Genomic DNA, 20,074 nt, shown 5'->3' with positions numbered 1-20,074 from the left:
TAAAGCCGAATTTCACTTGAATTAAAATGAGATGTATACTCGCACGGTAGGAAAACGCTGGCGCCGGTCGTCATGTTTACTGCCAAAATGGTGGCTGATAACCAAAAGTCACGTGACCGCAGGAGCTCTATAGCGACAGTGAAGGAACGTGTGTATGTTTCTGGAGGTGTAACGAGGCAGCAGAAAAACATAGGTGTTTGTGATGTATTTTGTGAAACAGAAGAACAGCTAAATAAATGCAACGGCCTCCCAAGAAGAGCTCGCCTCTCTCCAGTCGTTTAAGCTACAGTGGGTTATTGAACCTGAAGCTTGTTGCTGCTGCCCTCCTTGACTACGATCTGGGAGCCGACAGGGAAGTTCAACACACAGATGGCCAGTCCGCCCCTTTGTAGAATATTATTTCGATGAGCAGATCGCCACTGGGCTTTCAACTAAATACACAGCCACGCAAAAACTGCGACATTTGTACAGCTCCTTATGGGTACTGCAATTAGTGAAGCGCTTTCCTCCGTGGTGAAACGATCAGCACTGCACCACGGAGGAAAGCGGCAGAAAGTGGCCTGGAGATAAAGAGAGCGGGGCTGCGTTGCGTGCATGGCTTCCTTCTGCAGGTAACGGGGAGACGCGCTCTGGCGGCGGTCTCGTTCAGGCTCCGAAAATACAATTTCAATATTTTGCACACTTATTCGACTTATTCCTAGTGTGCCACTGGTTACGGTGCCAGGGGTTGCCGACCCCTGGTATAAACCAACAACTTGACTCACAAAATGTTCTTAAAATAATTGTTTTGATGAAAACAAGAAGAAAATCATAATCTTTTCCATTGTGGACCAACGACTTATCTGCTGTGACAGGAACATCTCTCATTATGACGTCAGCACTGATGGAGGTTTACTTCCTGTCAGTCTTCTTCTGATGTTCCCTTTAGTGTTTACTTCCTGTCTGTCTTCTAATGCCGTTTTCTTTTGTGTTTTTTGCCTGCTTGTCTTCTTCTCTTGTTCCCTAAAATGTTTACTTCCTGTCGGTCTTCTTCTGCTGTTCACTTTAATGTTTACTTCCTGTCTGTGGCTGAAGTCGAATAGTCCATTTAGCTTAGGAACCTTCCTAACGGAGTGAAATGACCCTCAGTGGCAGCCAGGACAAGTGCCGTTCGAATTCTCTAGAGTCTAGATCAGGGGTTCTCAACCTTTTTTGGGCCAGCGCCCCCCTGTCCATTATCCAGGTCTCTTACCGCCCCCCATCAAAATAAGTAGACTTATTTTCTTCCCTGAATATTAATGTTGACTAAAATTCTGTGTTATATCATTTAAAAAGAATGTCACTGAATGCCAAATAATAGATTTGATTTAACTGGGCAGTTGGAATATCATTATCATTAGTTTACCAGAGAGCAGAAAAGCCATGTGAATGTGAATAAAAATGATATTTATGAGTGTTAAACAAACTCAGACAAGAGCAGAGAATACAAACAGACTGCTACGGAACAGCAGCAATTTCACACATGTCCAGTGCAGAACAAACAGTAGGCTACAAAACTGTACATTAGGCCTACAGAACTAACAGGTCGGAAAGGTGTTGCATTTCGCCGAATTGCGGGGGGGGGGAAGGTTAGTGTGAGCCCTGCGCTTGGTGGTTCTCCGCCAGTTTCTTCACTGCGGGTTGCAGAGAACTTAGTTTCAGTCGCAGTGCACCTGAGGCCGTCAAGTTCAAGCGATTGCGGTACTTGGACTGCATGTGGAGGACCTGGCTGAATCCCTGCTCCACGAGGTATGTGGTTGGGAAAGCCAGAAGAAGCAGCCTCGCTTTCTCCCAGAGAGCCGGGTAACGCTGAGAGTATTTGACCCACAAGTTGCCCCAGCCAGAGGTGCGGAAAATAGCCTGGGCCTCATCGTCACTCTGGATGTCGATGAGATGCTCCTGTATTGCTGGCTCGCATTCCGCCACGTCCGCCTGAAAGGGCTGCACCACCCAGGTGGGAACATCGAGGTCCAAAAGATCTCTGAAGCGGATCTTCAAATCGGCATTCACCATCCTCAGGTGGTCTGTGTAAATGAGAAGGCGCTCACCGGTAAGAGCCTCAGACACCTGCAATGAGTATAACCAGGAAATTGTTATCGGTGCAGAATGTTACCATCCGATTTTAAACTGGTTATTTTATTGCTAATTAGTTTACTAATTGATGTTTCTTTATTCTCATAATACATTCAGAACATAAGTTATTTATACTAACCAGGAACACAAATATAGTGTTGCATAGAGTAGCCTACATTTATTACATGTATTATTTATTATTATCATTATTTAGTAGCCTAGGCTGGATCACCTTGGTCAACAGCTGGAAATGAGCAAACTGCCTCCTGCCTATGCTCTGCCGGTATAGATCCAGCCTGGAGGTGAGACTGTGGATGACCGCCTTGCTCTGGATCAGAGTAACTCCTTTTCCTTGGAGCTTCAGCGTGACTTCATTCATTTTGCCAAAGAAGTCTGCGAGGTACATGATGTCGCAGCGGCTGGATGACACCTGTTCCCCGAGAGCTGCATCCACCTCCTCCAGGAACTCCACGATGCTGTCAAACAGCTCACAAAAACGAGCAAGGCAGTTTCCTTTTGAGAGCCAGCGGACATCAGTGTGGAGAAGAAGACGCTCAAAGGTCTCATCATTTTCCTGACACAGCTGTCGGAACAATCTGTTATTCAGGGCGTGGGCTTTTATTTTGTTTATTGCCTTTACTGCAATATTGAGACTTGTGGAGAGGTGGACTTTTAGATTTGGCCACAAGGTTGTGGCGGTGCAAGACACAGTGGACTGTGAGGACATGCGGGACCTGCTCCTTCAGCAGAGTGGTGAAGCCACGGTACCTGCCAACCATGGAAGGGGCACCGTCAGTAGCACATGCGAGGATATTGTTGATCGGGATTGACTTATCCTGTAGATAAGCATCCAGTGCATTAAAAATGGTCTGGCCCTTGGTGTCTGTGACCAGATATTTGGAAAATAAAAATTCCTCAGCCATCTCCTGACTGTTGGAGGTGCTATAGCGGACATAGGCCATCAACAGAACATTGTTGTCAGAAGTGGTTGTCTCATCCAGCTGAAGGCTGAATGGAGTTTCCCGCAGGATGGCACACAGCTGCTCCTCTGTATCAGCACCCATTTCATCAATCCTGCGTGCTACGGTGTAATTATTGAGTGGGATGGATTTCAGCACCTGTGTGGGATCACGCTCCATCACAGTAGATATGACCTCTTTGATGGCAGGGAGTACCAACTTCTCTCCGATTGTGAACGGCTGCCCACATTTGGCTATCAGCAAGGAGATGTTATATGACGCTATTAGCCCGCTGTCAGTCTGGGTGGTCTTCCTAGCGAAGAGACTGCTGATGGTGCTCCTACCATGTTTCTCTTTGAGGGCCTGGAAGAACGGACGCTCCTTATCTGCCTTATCCGGGTGGATCTTGGTAAGGTGCTCCTTTAAACGTGAGGGTTTCATTCCCTCATTGGAAAATACATGTTCGCAAAGTAAACACATTGGGAGTTGTGCATTGGTAGGAGACGGTATGAAGCCATAGCTAAGATATTCAATAGAGTACTGTCTGCATTTTATCTTTTTCGCGGCCATTTTGCTGATGTGATATGATTTTTGTTGTTTGATGATGCTAATATTTAGGGGGTGGGGGGTAGTGTCACGATAACGCTAGAGGGCTAGCTGGTGACATGACAAGACATCGTGCCGGGAGCGGACCGGAAGTCGTTGTAATTTTGAACAAACATAGCTCTGTGTGGAGCAGCCTGGCTAGCCAGCTCTTCCATGTCGTAGCAGACATAGAAACGGGTATTATTTTCATAAACTGACCACTTTGTTCGAATCTGTTAGTGGAATTTGTCATATGAAAACATATCAAAATTTAACAAAGTGACACAGATTATTAACAGTCGCGATCCCAAAATTACAACGACTTCCGGTCCGCTCCCGGCTGCTTTTTGTAGGGTACGTTCGTAAATGCGCTCAGAGCGCTCCGAGCGTCCCCGTTCCACAGTCCAGAGCGCTGCGCTCTGAGCGCTCACAGCTGGGTGCTCTGGCGGAACAGACGGGTTGTCCGAGCGGACTGACCGTTCGTGCATTTACGAACGTACCCGTAATAACACTGCTGACAGCTGACCAATCGCAAGCAGAGTTGTGGTTTCCTATAGCAACAAAAGATGCTGACAGCTGCTTTTTGTACAGGAAAAGACGCTGTGGCTAGCGTTTTTCATGACAAAAAGACATTATTCGTGAACGCCCCCCAAGAACACCTCAACGCCCCCCTTTCAAAAATATTGCTTCCAGCGCCCCCCGACGTTCTCTGAACGCCCCCTGGGGGGCGGTACCGCCCCCGTTGAGAACCAGTGGTCTAGATGATAGGAAAGGAGGTTCCAAACGCCCTTTATAACCTCCTTTAGCTTAGGAACCACTGTATGGAGCTAATTTCCTGCCATAACTCCACAAACAAACTAAACAGGTTTTACAAATGCCTCATGTTTCACTAACAAACACAATGTGGTTTGCAAATACAAAACACCATCTACAAACTAATGCATTTAGTTTTGCAAAGAAAAAACGTATCTATCAAATAAACACATACCATTTTTCTAATAAATCATTTTTCAGAGACAAATTCAGCAGGTTTTACAAGTACACATATTTTTTTTACAACTACAACACTTTTTTTTACAAGTACAAAACTTGTTTTTACAACTACAACACTTTTTTTTACAAGTACAAAACTTTTTCTTCTCAAGGCGGAATATTACTGCCAAAAGTCACGTGACTTTTGGCAGTAATATTCCGCCGTGGCTGGCACATATATATATATATGGGTTATGGCTAGAAAAGGATCCGTCTTGTGTAAATATGACGTCACGTTCTCGTTGTAACTCTCGTTGGAGCGGCTCGGAAACACACCTCCAGCAGTAATATGCAACATACGCATTAATGCAGCATTAATATTAATAGAGAAACATCAGACATAATAGTAAAACACTGAAAGGGAACATTGTATTGCACCAGGAGCTATCTTGGGACTTTTACTGCGACAACGTTGACTTGCCTGTGAATAAAAAATAAACCATAGTGTTGGTGATCTACAGTGTTGTCATTCTTCTTTGAACAGCAAGACCGCTAACACCCTATTTCAACAATCAAACTCCTTGTCATTGACATCATTAATAGATAGTTTAGCTTCTCACCATCATTTGCTGTGGCCCACTGATGTTAACGATCGTAACTGAAAGGCTGCCTGCCAAACGTAAACATTCAGCCACGTGACTTGCAAACTATCGCGAGAGTTTTACACTAGACGGATCCTTTCTAGCCATAACCATATTTATGGGCATATGCTCCACGGCAGCAGGGGGCGCTACTGAGTCCATCGGGAGGTTGAGCAGCCCTTGCCAGTCTGATGACAGGTGTTTCTAGCGATCCAGCGATCTGTTTCCCGAACTCATTTCACAATGAGCGGCCAACAGGTGAGTTTGTTAATTTTTCTGGTGAAAAAGCCAATGTTAACTCAACTAAGTTACTGTTTCATGAGTATGAGCCGACTGCAGGAGCTAGTTTACAATAAGCTAGGCTAATTTTCGTTTTTTATTTATTTTTAGTAATCGGTTCTTGTAAACATATATGTAAATGAATAAATACATATATATATATATATATATATATATATATATATATATATATATATATATAGCCATCAGTAGACTACATGAATGAGACAAGTCTTTGTGGTTAGTTGAAAAATCTGTAATAACCATACCATGACACGCTAAAGACAGGGATTCTGTGATTTTATGAGAAAATCTGTGAAATGATCGTTTTTTACCTCGTCTAACATGTATTTGCTTATTCTACTATACCACCCGATTAGCAGCATAGTTATAGTCTTCTATTTGCTTGTGTTCCAAACATTTTTAAACAGTATTGTGTTGGTGCTGCCTGTGTTTTGCCCACAAGCTACTATGTGGCGCCAACCGCGACGTCAGATAGTTTGATCCTATTGGTTCAGTGTTAGTATCAGTTCAAATAGGGTGTGCAAATTACCCAATTTATAACTTAAACTGTTTCAAACTAAACAGAGGGCACTGACACTTTATGCAGATAGTGGACCACCAGGTACACATTTCACATTGGTTATCTGCCAATATCACATATAATATAGAAACTTATCAGCAGGGGTTGAATTGGGTTCTCTTATGTGGGTATATTTACAATGAAAACTGAAAATAAACATGTGTACCTAATTCAACCCCTGCTTACCAGCCATGGTTAAATATCTAAGTTACCAAAATGTTTCACCTCACTTGCTCATTCTTTTCTTCTATCTCTAGGAATTGCTCGTACAAAGCATGTTGGAGAGGCTCCATACACGAGTTCTACATGTTGTCCGTCAGCAGCCACTTGACATCGATTACCTTGAGTTTGTCTTTTCTCAGGAGGTTGTTCTTTTTAGTGCTCTCTCTAATCAGGTTCTCATCCCAAAGGCTATTGTAGATGCACTCACAGAGCTACACAAGTTGGTTGTTGAGGAAAGACAAAATAGGGTCCCCAAAGTATTAGTTCAGGTTACCCATGGAGTCACTGGGCATCCAAGATTTGATTTATCTCCAGATTCCCTGTTACATCTTCTTAACCTGGGTCTTCCAGTGCCCTGTATTGCTAACCTAATGGGAGTGTCCACTCGTACTATTTACAGACGAATGTCAGAGTCTGCCTTCTCTGTCAGAGCACTCTATAGCACCTGTTCAGATACAGAGTTAGACAATTTGGTAACTGACATTAAAAAAGACATGCCTCATGCTGGGTACCGCCTGGTTAAGGGAACCTTGAAGTCCAGAGGATTCAGAGTCCAGTGGGAGAGGGTGCGGGCCTCCATGCACCGTGTGGACACTGTAGGCATCCTTTTCCGAATGAACCAGCTAGGGTGTGTTGTGCGTCGCACCTACTCAGTTCCTGGTCCCAAATCCCTGATGTACATTGACACCAACCACAAGCTGATTCGGTGTGTATGATTCCATTTGTAACACAATATTGACCAAAATTGTAGGCCACATTTTTATTTTAATGTTTAATAATTGTTCAGCCTAAATATGTGTCTTATTATAGTTTATTTCATTTAATCAGGTACAACATTGTCATATTTGGTGGCATTGATGGCTTTTCAAGAAAGGTAGGATTCAGTAAAAAAAGAAAAACATTAAATGAGATATCTATAAAAGGATACGTTTACATCCTTTTTTATTTAACTTTTTAGATCATGTTCCTGGGTGCAGCAAACAACAATCTGGCCTCAACAGCCCTTGCCTTCTTTCAGAAATCAGTCGACAGATATGGATTACCATTAAGGTAAGTGACAATACATGGGTCCTTTCATGTCAACTTGAGACAGAAGTCAAGACTACATTTTGACACCCCATATTTAACTTAGAATAACAGAGACTAGGGACTCAGATTGTTCATGGACAAGTATGGAACATCAATATTTAACTAAAGAGTAAAGAACTGAAAAGGTTTTCATGATTATCATGTTTTTGTTGGCTTTTATAATAGTGTGTCTATATGATATGTTTATAAAGATCATTTAAAGACAAAGAGAAGATAAAATGGTTTGGACCACATTTAATCAAACACTATAAATGCTATTCATTTGGTAGGGTAAGAGCAGATCACAGAGTTGAGAACGTTGACATTGCACGGCTGATGTTCTCTGTCAGGGGAACAGAAAGGTCCAGTTTCATCGCTGGAAACAACCAAAGGCAGGTTCAGTCGCACTTCTCAAAGCCAGTTTTTCTTTTTGTATCATGCAACATCATTATTACTTGAATTGATATCGCAGCACTGTGTTATGTCAAGAGATTTGGAGACAATTCTGAAACATTTATCTTTGTTAATTTGTTTTCTAATTAAGGTATCAACTGCTGTGACATAATTTTCAAAGGCATGGTTTCAGGGATCATGCCTTTCTTGAAAAAGTGCAGGACCTCCATGCTTTGATACTAAATACTGCAACTCTTCATGTTTTACACAACGTAACTGGCTAACGATTGGTATCTATATGCACTAGGGAATTTGGCCCAGAAAATGAACTTAAATGAGAACAATTTCTGTGAAAATTTGAATTAAATTATTTTACATGCAATATTTATTGACTAATTGGACCAACAAGTTAGGCCTTAGTATCCCCCACAAAATAATTGATCACTTAATTGGAACAACCATTTTACTTTCAGAGTTGTAACTTCCATCACTGGTTAAAAAACATGGAATAATACAAATATGAAGCATAAATGTATGTAAACCCATCTTATCTTACAAACTATCCTTCCAGAATTGAACGTCACTGGAGGGACGTGTGGTGTGCTGTGACCAATGTATTCTACAACGTGCTGCACTCGCTAGAGGATGATGGTTTGCTTGACCTGTCAAACTTTGCACACCTCTTCAGTTGTCATTACGTTTTTCTGCCCAGACTACAAGCTAGTCTTGATATATTTTGTGGTGGTTGGGATAACCACCCACTCAGAACTGAGGGAAACTTAACTCCTAATCAGTTGTGGCACATGGGAAACATCCAGCATCCTGTGGCAGAACCAGACAATGTTGAGGTAAAGGGGGCATCATTGTGCCATCTATTATGATATGATAAAAAATGTATGGAAATATTTCAACATGGTTTGAACTATTCAAGTATATCACATATAATTTAATACTAAAACATACAGTATCTTATAATATCTGGGTCCCAAGGGCAACAATCTTTTTATTTGTCGTCCTCAATGAAAATCAACTTGTTCGAGCATAACCTGAACATTTTTACAGTACACCCTTGCTCTAGAGAAATGTATCATATGGAGCACCTAAGGAGATATGGACCAACAAAAAACTCCTGCACACAAGAATGTTTTGCATGCTCATGTGTTACTAGTGAGCACAGCATAGGAGAGCACCAGTTCTTTACAGACCGTTAAAATTATGTGTGGCAATGATAGTACAGGAATTTCTTTAGTTATATTTCACATTTGGACATTTAAGTTATCTTTTAACTATTTGTTTTAGTTTAAATCTGCAACTGGTTTTCATGTATCACATTCTGGTGTCTTTTTTTTTAGGAATTATACCTTCCTCATCTTGACTGGGAGGACAGTGGCCTGCCTGATGATCCACACCATGGGGTCACTGTTCCTGAGACAGGCAATTTGTTGAGCCATCAACAAGAGGCAGCACTGGGGGCAGCCATAAATCCCCTGGCACAGTCCCAATCACATGGCTCAGACATTTATCTAGCTACTGTCCAGTATGTCCAACACCTTCTAGGCTTAGAGTAAAAGCACAATACACTTGCAACAGACATGTTGAGTAAGGTAAAATTATCTGAACTTTATTTTTGAAATCTTGTATAATAAACCTAGCCTGGAAATTTGCACAGAATTAACAGATTATTACTTCCATAACTAAAAGCAAAACAAGAACATTGAACAGTTGACTATAGCTTTAGGTACAAGCTGAGGTATAACAGTCACACATTTTGCTACCAACATTTACACCAGCCCAAATCCAGTGTCATTTGTGCTGAGACACGCCATCAACTCTTTCTTGAATGTTGGGTAGTCTTGGTAGTGGGCAGGAATACGGAGTGTTTCAAAGCATGTGGATGACTTTGGTAGGCCACCGTTAATCACCTCCACTGTGAGGGTACTGGAAGGAGCCTCCCATCCAACCCAGAACTTTACAAGTTCCTTCAACTCATCACTGGATACTGCAGAAAAAAACAATATATAAATACATAAATGCTTGCAGTAAAGGAGAATCCTGCACTTGATACACATTTCGCACAAGAACAAAACCAACTAAAATTCTTGTGTCAGGAAGAAGGGTGGCTGAAATCTAATACATTTGGATTTGCATTAAATACACTGCACAAATCAATATTAAGGTGCTCTTACTCTTTAATCTGTTTGCAGGGTGTCCGCGGGGTCTTAAAAAGTATTAAAAGTTGATAAATCAATTTAGCGAAAATTAAGGCTATTAAAAAGTATTAAACGGCATTTTCCAAGGTATTAAGAAGTCCCACAGCAACGACAACATGAAACACCCTTTAATTTACTGAAACGACATGTCGGGAAACCCCCTCAAGGCAGCCCCATTCATAGCGCGCCGTAAAATGCTGCTTCTTATTTTAAGTTTCCTTGCCTTGCTCCGCTCTGTGGAGGGGGGGGGTCCAAAAGTGGGTAGACTGGCATACGCAACGCTCTGGGGGTCCAACGGCTCCGTGTGTAAGCCCTATATGATCATTTTCTGATAACGATTAAATAGCCCGCCTCCCTCTCCCCACATCTCCTGCTGCTGCTGGGCTGTCAGAAGAGAGGGAGGAAAAGAGAGGCAGGCACCGTTTATTAAATATTATTATAGGCTACAGAGAACAGAGTCGTTATCAATTTGTTTTAAAGCTCAATAAATAACAAGGAAGACCTCTGATCGGCAATTTTCTAATTTTGTACGGAAGATTTAAACCTTAACAGACATGTTGACCGGCGGAACATTTTTTTTAACGGAAACTCTGCCGCACGGTTCCCTCGTCCGTTGGAAGAGGCGGAGAGGTGAGTGTTATTCATCTGCTGGTGGACTACCTGAGAGATATACAGCAGGAGAACACGCCGTCCACCGCGGAGAATAAACAGAAGGGCAACCATGCTCCGGGGTCTTCTTCGCTGCTTTTGGTGTATTTTGTGGCGGCAGCAGCGCCACTTACAGGCCTGGCATATGTACTACAGCGTTTCCAGCATTTCCAGCGGTCTAGTGTGAACGGACACATTAATGAATTGAATGCATGTGAACGGAAGACTTTTTTGCGTTTGTGTATGCGTTTTACCGTATGCGTCCTGGTGGGGCCGGGGTCTAAGCCAAACTATATCCGGTCACAGAGATCTGCTATTTTAAAGTAAAGCAGGGTGTCCGCGGGGTCTTAAAAAGTATTAAAAGTTGATAAATCAATTTAGCGAAAATTAAGGCTTTTAAAAAGTATTAAAAAGTATTAAATGGCATTTTTCAAGGTATTAAGAAGTCCCACAGCAACGACAACATGAAACACCCTTTAATTTACTGAAACGACATGTCGGGAAACCCCAAAAGGCGGCCCCATGCATAGCGCGCCGTTTCGTTGCCTTGCTCCGCTCTGTGTGTGTGTGTGGGGGGGGGGGGGAATAAACGACTACGGTAACGGGTCCCAAGGTGGGAAGACCGGCATACGCAACGCTCTGGGGGTCCAACGGCTCCGTGTGTGCCCTATATGATCATTTTCTGATAATGATGAAAGAGCCCGCCTCCCTCTCCCCACGTCCCCTGCTGCTGCTGGGCTGTCAGAAGAGGGGGAGGAAAAGAGAGGCAGTCACCGTTTATTAAATATTATTATATTATTATACAGAGAACAGAGTCGTTATCAATTTGTTTTAAAGCTCAATAAATAACAAAGAAGACCTCTGACCGGCACTTTCCTAATTTTGTACGGAAGATTTCAACTTTAACGGACATGTTGACCGGCGGAACATTTTTTTTACGGAAACTGCCGCACGGTCCCCTCGTTCCTTGGAAAAGGCGGAGAGGTGGGTGTTTTTCATCTGCTGGTGGACTACCTGAGAGATACAGCAGGAGAACACGCCGTCCACCGAGGAGAATAAACAGAAGGGCAACCATGGCAACCATGCTCCGGGTTCTTCTTCGCTGCTTTTGGTGTATTTCGGCTGGCAGCAGCGCCACTTACAGGCATGACATATGTACTACATCGTTTCCAGCATTTGCAGCGGTCTAGTGTGAACGGACACGTTAATGAATCGAATGCGTTTGAAAGGAAGCCTTTTTTGCGCTTGCGTATGCGTTTTACCGTATGCGTCCTTGTGGGGCCGGGGTCTAAGCCAAACTATATACGGTCACAGAGATCTGCTATTTTAAAGTAAAGTCAACACATAGACCCTAAATATAGTCTATATTAAGAATGAGAAAAGTCTTAACATATATATCCTTTTTTGTAAACATATGACAAATGTGTGAGGGTGATGACGTCAGAGCATCGTCTTATGTGCCAGGGCTTAGCCCCGGACAGCCCCAGCCCAATTTAACCCCTGGGTATTTGTGAGGGAGCTCCTATATGGCATTACCCCGCTGAAGCTCACCAAAGTTTAACATATTTCATAGTTCAAAGTTTTGTCAATTGTTTTGTTTATTGGTCAAATACTGGTTTCTAATGTTTTCTGAGGAGTTTTACTGGAATGAAAGAGCACAGAGTACAGAAGCAACAAAGCAGCATACTGCATTAAACCTGACCTTCACAGAGAGGTTGAAGTTCATGTGGAGAGAAGGCTTCAGTAGTCTGTCTGCACTCTGTTTAGTGTTGCTATCTTACAATCAATATAGTAAATGTGAGGTAAAGTGTGTTGCCAATGTAACCGGTTAGAACTCAAAGTTGCGATGAGGTCTTAAAATGTATGGAAAGGGTCTTAAAAAAGGTCTTAAAAGGTATTAAATTTGACTTCAGGATTCCTGCATATACCCTGTAAAGTCAACACATATCGACCCTAATATAGTCTATATTAAGAACGAGAAAAGCCTTAACATATATATCGTTTTTTGTAAACATATGACAAATGTGTGAGGGTGATGACGTCAGAGCATCGTCCTATGTGCCAGGGCTTAGCCCCGGACAGTCCCAGCCCAATTTAACCCCTGGGTATTTGTGAGGGAGCGCCTATATGGCATTACCATATAGCTGAAGCTCACCAAAGTTTAATATATTTCATAGTTCAAAGTTTTGTCAATTGTTTTGTTTATTGGTCAAATACTGGTTTCTAATGGTTTCTGAGGAGTTTTACTAGAATGAAAGAGCACAGAGTACAGAAGCAACAAAGCAGCATACTGCATTAAACCTGACCTTCACAGAGAGGTTGAAGTTCATGTGGAGAGGAGGCTTCAGTAGTCTGTCTGCACTCTGTTTAGTTGTGCTATCTTACAATCAATATAGTAAATGTGAGGTAAAGTGTGTAGCCAATGTAACCGGTTAGAACTCAAAGTTGCGATGAGGTCTTCAAATGTATGGAAAGGGTCTTAAAAAAGGTCTTAAAAGGTATTAAATTTGACTTCAGGATTCCTGCATATACCCTGGTTTGATAAGGCTAGAAAGATAAGACTCAGATCTGGTGTTGTACGTGAACCTCCATTAAGTACTACATTGTAACTACAGATGGAGCGATTCATTTCGGACAGTTTGAAACGCGAGGGCCGTGATTGGTACGTGATCTGCCCTCGCTCAAGGGAAAACCTCCAGCTTGACTTGAGACCGCCCCCGTGATAGATAAATGTGTTTATAATGAAGCCAGCTGCAATGGATCATTGATCCACCAGGAGGTGCAGTGGGGTTCCACACTGGAGCTCATGTGAAATAAAGTCAGATACAGTACGCTGGATGTACAGCGGAACTTTGTTAAGATCCATATGTCACGGATATCATACTCTGTGCTAAATAAGAGACATGTAATCATTTACAAAACATCAACATGTTGTTATTTAACAAAATAATTTTGTTATTAAAAAAAAACGAACGGGAGGAAATGCAGCCCGGCTCTCGATTTTTAATCCTAATTTAATCATCATCTTCACCACGATCATTTATGTTTATGTTCACCGAATTGACATGAAATTACTGACACATATGAATATACTGTATTCAACTTCATTAAAACGTTATTAACGTGCCTAAACTCAGTAATTCACCAAAAATATGTATATTTTAATGGAGTTTCGTCGGTCGATCAGGATCCCAAAGTGTAGCGGAGGGATCCTCATCTGGATGAAGGGTGTTATTTTCCCCATAAAGAACAAGTCGCTGCAAATTATCCCGCTTATTACATGGCCACATTCTCAACAAAGTAACAACATGACTCCCAATATTAATTGAAATGCTTTTATGGGGATTTAGAAAATGTTTTTATTGATTTAAAAAATAGTTGTATGTATTGATTTAAATTCACATGCATCCGCTAAGAAAAATAGTCCGTTGTTACAGTTTTTTAAACAGTCTGAATAAAACGGCAGCTCTCAGCTGTGTATTTACACAACTAATGGCCCATCAACCACAGCTCTCTCCCCCCTCCCCCCCTGATCTTTCTTCTCCAGCAGCTAAATTAACAGGAGGTTACTCTGAGTGACCATAGACTGTATGTGACAAGCTTACAGTTAGTGACGTAACAACACCATAAAAGCTGGTGGGTTGAAAGCAATACGGGAGGTAAAAATAACTACAATAATTGTGACTTATTTATTGTGGCTTTTATGTTTTTAGGTATAAAATGTTATGTAATTCAGGCTTATAGTTCACCCTTCTCTAAAAGCCTTCAACAATGACAATATTCATTGTAATTTAATAAATCCTTCCAACACACATTGTAAAAAATAGCCTACTGTAAGTTAAGAAATCATTCTAATATGTACATCTTCTGATGTAACAACAATAACATTATAAATAGTAACATAGCTGAACATGGTATTGCACATTTAGCTTTGAGTGTTACTGACCTGAGATGTTTTTATTACATGAATTAAGGTGACTGAGGCTTTTTAACATACAGGAATGCAAACTCATCAGGTATGAAAAAGGTGACAAGGATCCGAGCCCCCGGCTCCCCCACCCCCCACCCCACGGAATGACAGAGGATTTTAGCAGTCAGAACAACTAAAGCAGCAGTGTTAATAATAACAGAAACGCCAAAGAGTCACATAATAGAAATATATAAAAGCATTTATTTCAAATTGTGGAGCAGTCAGTTTATAATTTTGGCAGCACTGTTGAGCATTTTGAAAATGTATTTTCAGGCCTCTGTGCAAAGCTTATTCTTTCTATCTTTATAGCCACATGGTGTAAAGTAACTAAGTTCATAAACTCAACAAGTACTATACTTGGGCACAACTTTGAGATACTTGTACTTTATTTAAGTATTTCAATGTTTTGCTACTTTGTTCTTCTACTCCACTACAGTTCAGAGGTACATGGTGTACTTTGACTCCACTACATGTATTTAATACCTTTAGTTACTTCACAGATCTGGATTAATTAAGTGAAATATAATCAAGTGTTAAATCAGACTTTAGTTCCACCTGGAGTAAATCCACAAGCTACCCTGCAGTATACAAAGTCATTCAAACTAGCTGCACCTTTACCAGCTTTGAGAACACTTTCATGATCAACCATTATAAAACATATCATATATATTATTCTGAAATGGACCAATCTGCACAATGACTACTTTTACTGTCGCTACTTTCACTATATTTTGATGATAATACTTTTCTACTTTTACTTGAGGAACATTTTGAATGCAGGACTTTTACTGTAACAGAGTATTCCTACACTCTGGGACTATTACTTTTACTCAAGTACAAGATCTGAATACTTCTACTTTTACTCAAGTACAATATATATACTTATACCACCTCTGTTTATAGCCTATGAAAAAAACTATTAGAAATAGAAGGCTAAAGCTAACGTTAGCAGATAGTGACAATGTATGCTAGCTAGCTAGCTCAACGATTCCTTAAATAATATTGCCACAGAAACACTTTTCAGTTCACATCACGCTCTGCCGCTCCGACAGGGAGCTCTGCTCTGAACACCTGAACGGCCCGTTCTAACAGCTGTTCACCAGCGGTCCAGTCTGTGCCACAGTGACTCCGGACGCACAGTTAATATTAACGAACGCACCCGTAGGTAATGTAGCTGCTGAAGCTAGACCATCATCTCGGAGCAGCAGAGCCTTATTATACATCCATGAGCAGAGCCGACAGGCAGGAAGACTCGAGCACACAGCTCGTACTTCATTATAATATATAAAAAAAGAACACCATGCGTGTCATGATGGCACATAACAGCTCACGGCCACAGATTACTCCGGGTCCCAGCCCCCCCCATACCCCAAAAATATTTGTATTGCAGATCTACATGAATCACGCAAACGACTTATTTTGGATTCAAAACGGCGAATTTCGCCGAAAGGTGACAAGTTTGCATCACTGAACATAGACAGAGCACAACTGAAACATAACATCTGAAACGATGTAACAACATAATACACTTGTGGGGATGCTTGGGATGTGAGGAGTGAGGGACACGGCTTAGAACGGGCGTGTCGCCTGGCAGGACAAGAGAGTGTGTGCACCAGTCTGCCTTGATCTATGAATTCATGTCCGTGTTTTATAGAAGGAAATTCCTTCACTTCATGAAAGTGTTTTAACCACACACACCTCTACTACACACACATGACGGGTGTTATTTTCCCCATAAGGAACAAGTCGCTGCAAATTATCCCGCTTATTACACGGCCAAATTCTCAACAAAGTAACGACATGACTCCCAATATTAATTGAAATGCTTTTATGGATTTCGAAAATGTTTTTATTGATTTAAAAAATAGTTGTATGTATTGATTTAAAAAATAGTTGTATGTATTGATTTAAATTGACATGCATCCGCTAAGAAAAATAGTCCGTCGTTACAGTTTTTTAAACAGTCTGAATGAAACGGCAGCTCTCAGCTGTGTATTTACACAACTAATGGCCCATCAACCACAGCTCTCTCCCCCCCTCCCCCCTTGATCTTTCTTCTCCAGCAGCTAAATTAACGGTAGGTTACTCTGAGTGACAAGCTTACAGTTAGACACAACACTGTCATTGTAAGTGACCCTCAGTTAGTTGACTTTTATGTTCAACTGCTAAATTCGTTACTGATAAAAAAGGGCTTCTACTGTACCTAATTACCTTAACACTAGAACCGCCAGAGGTTTTTGTATAGGCCTACCTAAACCTGTCAAATCCCGCTATTAGAATGCAATTTTTAACAACATAGGGTGCTACATAACACACTTTCAGGAAAAGTCAGGGACTGGGAGACTTTAATATTTTATTGAAAAAAAGTTACATTGCACACACACAACACACATCACACAAATTGACCCGATTGGCGGTTCTAGTATTAAATAAACTCACTAATTAATGAAACCAGTTCAATACGCATTATTCTTATCATTCTTTATGAGCGCAGAAATAGTCTTAAAATCAGATCTGTTTTTTAAATGAAATCTGACGGCAGGCAGTTAGCTCTGATCACCTATGACAAATGCGCCGCACCTAATCGCTGGCCATTCAGCCACAGACACTGTTCGAAATGGGGGGGAGCTAGGAGGAGCTTGGCTCCCCCGAAGAGGGAGGGAGCTCCCCTGAAGGCTGACTTTGAGATAAATAGGGGGAGCCCAAAACAATCGTGCATATTTGTGTCACACAGATTAGAAATGTTGAGTTTCTGTAAATAACAGTTCTTGAAATAAATAATAGTTATTGTTCATTACAGTTTCTGAATATTTGTTTTATATTTGTGAATATGTCTGGGTGTTGCCATCTGTATGTGGCAGCGCTGCATTCTTACTTACGTTGCTATGATTATGGCGGTGATGCCGGCGCGGTATTTGAAATGTTCATATTGATATTTTTTTAACTCTGGCTGTGTAATAAAAAAATATGGCAAAACGAAAACAGCCAAGCGTCACAGCTTTTGGATTCACAAGCAAAGAAGCGAAGGAGTCTAAAAATGACAACGTGAACGGAAAACAACTTTTAGTTGGCCGGCTGTAAGCGGCGTTAGGGTCGAGTTTGACAGCTCCACACTGAGGGAGAGGCCTGCCGATGCGGAGCCTGAAGAGGCTTCAACAACGGCCACATCCGCCGGCATAGTGACACCGTCTGTATTAGTAGAAGAGTGTTTTTATAGCAATTGATCGCATCCGCGCTGCTGCGCCAGTCAACAGAGCGTGCGTGTGACATATTTAGTAGCAGGATGTGCTCTGAAAAATAGGGCTCCCCGAAAGCAAATGGGTAATTCGAAAACTGACAGAGCTCCCTCTTAACTAAATCAAACTATAGAAGGTCTGAAAGCACCTATTGTTTTAAATAATGGTCGGAATGTGACCTGTGAGCCTTCTGAATTACTTTGGGACAGCACATTCTAAACTGAAATGTTCAATCAATAAAGTAACATCTTATCTTATCTTAATAATATCTTCATATTAATAATAATAATAAATCATACAGTATGTGTCCGAAAGGGAGCAGGAGGAAGCAAACACAAAAATATACTGCATATTAAAGCAAACGATTGTAAAGGTTAAAGTATGAGCATAACAAATAAAGAAGTGTAATGTAAACATTTACATTATAATTATGATTATTTAATATATAAAGACTATATATTATTGAATTACAAGATTAGATATACTTTAGTTGATCTAAAATATTGATGTGTTAAAATGCTCTTCAAAACACAACTGAAAGTCCATGAAACTTGTCTTTCTGTATTTGTGAATGAAGCGCCATCTCCTGGTTAAAACCTGAAATTGAAAATCTGGCAACGCCCTCTTGGAAAATAGTGGGAGGGCTTAACATTCCTCTATACTGGTCTTTGGCTGGTGGTAGGCAGGAAGCTGTAAGCTGGAGTCCGAAATTCAGTGCTCCATCTGTAATATGACACGTTTTTTCTTCGACTAGGATAGATGTGGATAATGAGAACACATGTGAATGCATTACACTTAAAACATACAGTACATGCATCAATCATTGCATGAAGGAAATATACCATCTTGAATGAAGCGACGAAGGTATCCTGTGACACGGCTCTTATCTTCCAAAGAGCATTCATCATCATCATCAACGTCAATCATGGTCGGCCAGTTGATGCGGTCAAGAATGCTCTACATACAAAAATATCAAACAGACAAGCCATCTGGAATAAATAATTTTTCTGCAGTTTGGAAAATGTTTCTGATTGAACACTTCATTTCCAGCTATGATCAATACTACCGGTCTTATTAGACGTATTTACCTCTGGGGTCAACACAGCACTTGACTCCTGTGGAAAAATAATTGGAGCTGCATCTGGACGTTGATTAATGAGGGGCCACAGCATTGTGTCTTTGAGTCCTTTTCTGATTTGCTTGATTTGCCTCATGGCTCGTCCAATTACCTGTTGAGATAAAGTAAAAAATAAATCTTTATACCTTCAGTGGGATAAAAGTGTTATACAATATGTTGAATAGTGCCAACAGTATTCAATACCGCATGATAAAGAAGTCTCTCAAAGAGCCATCGCCGTTTGTCGTTAGACATCACAGGAAGGTCCCATGCCAGACACAAGGTGTTCACACTCTCCTTCTCAGCAGCTGAGAGTTCGGAGTTCCTTTCGAGCTTAAAGACACAATAGGGACACACTTAAACCAAATCTAAAATGTGTTCAAATATGAATCATGTGCCATTTGGAGAATACACACTATCTGGATTTTCTCCCTTAGATCCATGTCTGGACAGTCACGAATGCTAATGGTGGCAGTTTCAGCTGTGCCTCCACACAGGATATGAACAACAGCTGGGCTTAGGCCGGTCAGTGCAGGACCTCCATGCAGGAAGCAATGGCCAATGATTCTGCCCACCATCAGAAAAAGGTCACTCTAAACCAAGAATGCAGACGATGAAGGCACAAGTTGGTCTGGCTCTCCACCGAACAGCCTGTGACACAGCAATTTCCTGCGCAAAAAGAAAAAATCCGTGGAACAATGATCATGTTATATTACTCAGCAATTCTGTGGTTGTACAGACTAAATTACATTAAAATATATATGTAGGTCTGATCGTATCTTAAATATGTTTTAATTGGATAAATTATAGATGGATTAGGAATATTGCAGCATGAACACACTTCAACATATATATATAAAAGACACCCTACCAAAGTTCAAGTTAAAACCCTCTTTCAGCTTGCATCACTCTGGAAAACCAGTAGCGGTTCACTCCCTCTCCGATTGCAGGATCACCTAGCAATTATAAGAAATGTAAATATTCTGGGTATTTTTTTGTGAAAAAAACAACTGCACTAGAACAAAAAGAGCAAACCTTCAAGTCTGCATTGCATAGGATTTGCCCACTCTACATTGCGTGCCTTGTAAAATGCAATGAAA

The 20,074-nt window shown here is 41.2% G+C and overlaps 3 protein-coding genes across 4 annotated transcripts in view; 2 read left to right on the top strand and 1 right to left on the bottom strand.

The window, feature by feature from the left end:
- Window positions 1-20,074, top strand: part of rrh (retinal pigment epithelium-derived rhodopsin homolog) — a 75,756-nt gene that overhangs the window by 4,444 nt on the left and 51,238 nt on the right. The window lies entirely within an intron of this gene.
- LOC307013821 (zinc finger BED domain-containing protein 5-like) lies at window positions 1,409-5,346 on the bottom strand. Its single transcript, XM_079641365.1, has 2 exons — window positions 5,228-5,346; window positions 1,409-2,085 (listed from the first exon to the last, which is right to left on the bottom strand). Exons 1-2 carry the CDS (start codon window positions 5,231-5,233, stop codon window positions 1,609-1,611), a joined length of 483 nt encoding a protein of 160 aa, XP_079497491.1. The 5' UTR covers window positions 5,234-5,346; the 3' UTR covers window positions 1,409-1,608.
- LOC307045782 (uncharacterized protein) overlaps window positions 5,444-20,074 on the top strand; it is a 29,807-nt gene continuing 15,176 nt past the window's right edge. The window contains exons 1-7 of one of the 2 annotated variants that reach the window (XM_079691731.1): window positions 5,444-5,506; window positions 6,368-7,038; window positions 7,161-7,206; window positions 7,291-7,382; window positions 7,691-7,792; window positions 8,365-8,641; window positions 9,146-9,782. In XM_079691731.1, the coding sequence (XP_079547857.1) occupies window positions 5,492-5,506; window positions 6,368-7,038; window positions 7,161-7,206; window positions 7,291-7,382; window positions 7,691-7,792; window positions 8,365-8,641; window positions 9,146-9,361 (1,419 nt within the window). In that variant the 5' untranslated portion in view covers window positions 5,444-5,491 and the 3' untranslated portion in view covers window positions 9,362-9,782. Of the gene's footprint in view, window positions 5,507-6,367; window positions 7,039-7,160; window positions 7,207-7,290; window positions 7,383-7,690; window positions 7,793-8,364; window positions 8,642-9,145; window positions 9,783-20,074 lie in introns of those variants that run through there. The other variant, XM_079691732.1, reaches the window with a different exon arrangement.

The sequence above is a fragment of the Notothenia rossii genome, assembly GCF_949606895.1.
Source record: "Notothenia rossii genome assembly, chromosome: 7".
NCBI lineage: Eukaryota > Metazoa > Chordata > Actinopteri > Perciformes > Nototheniidae > Notothenia > Notothenia rossii.
Note: the sequence above shows the minus strand (reverse complement) of the source record. Positions and strands in the feature narration are given on the sequence as shown.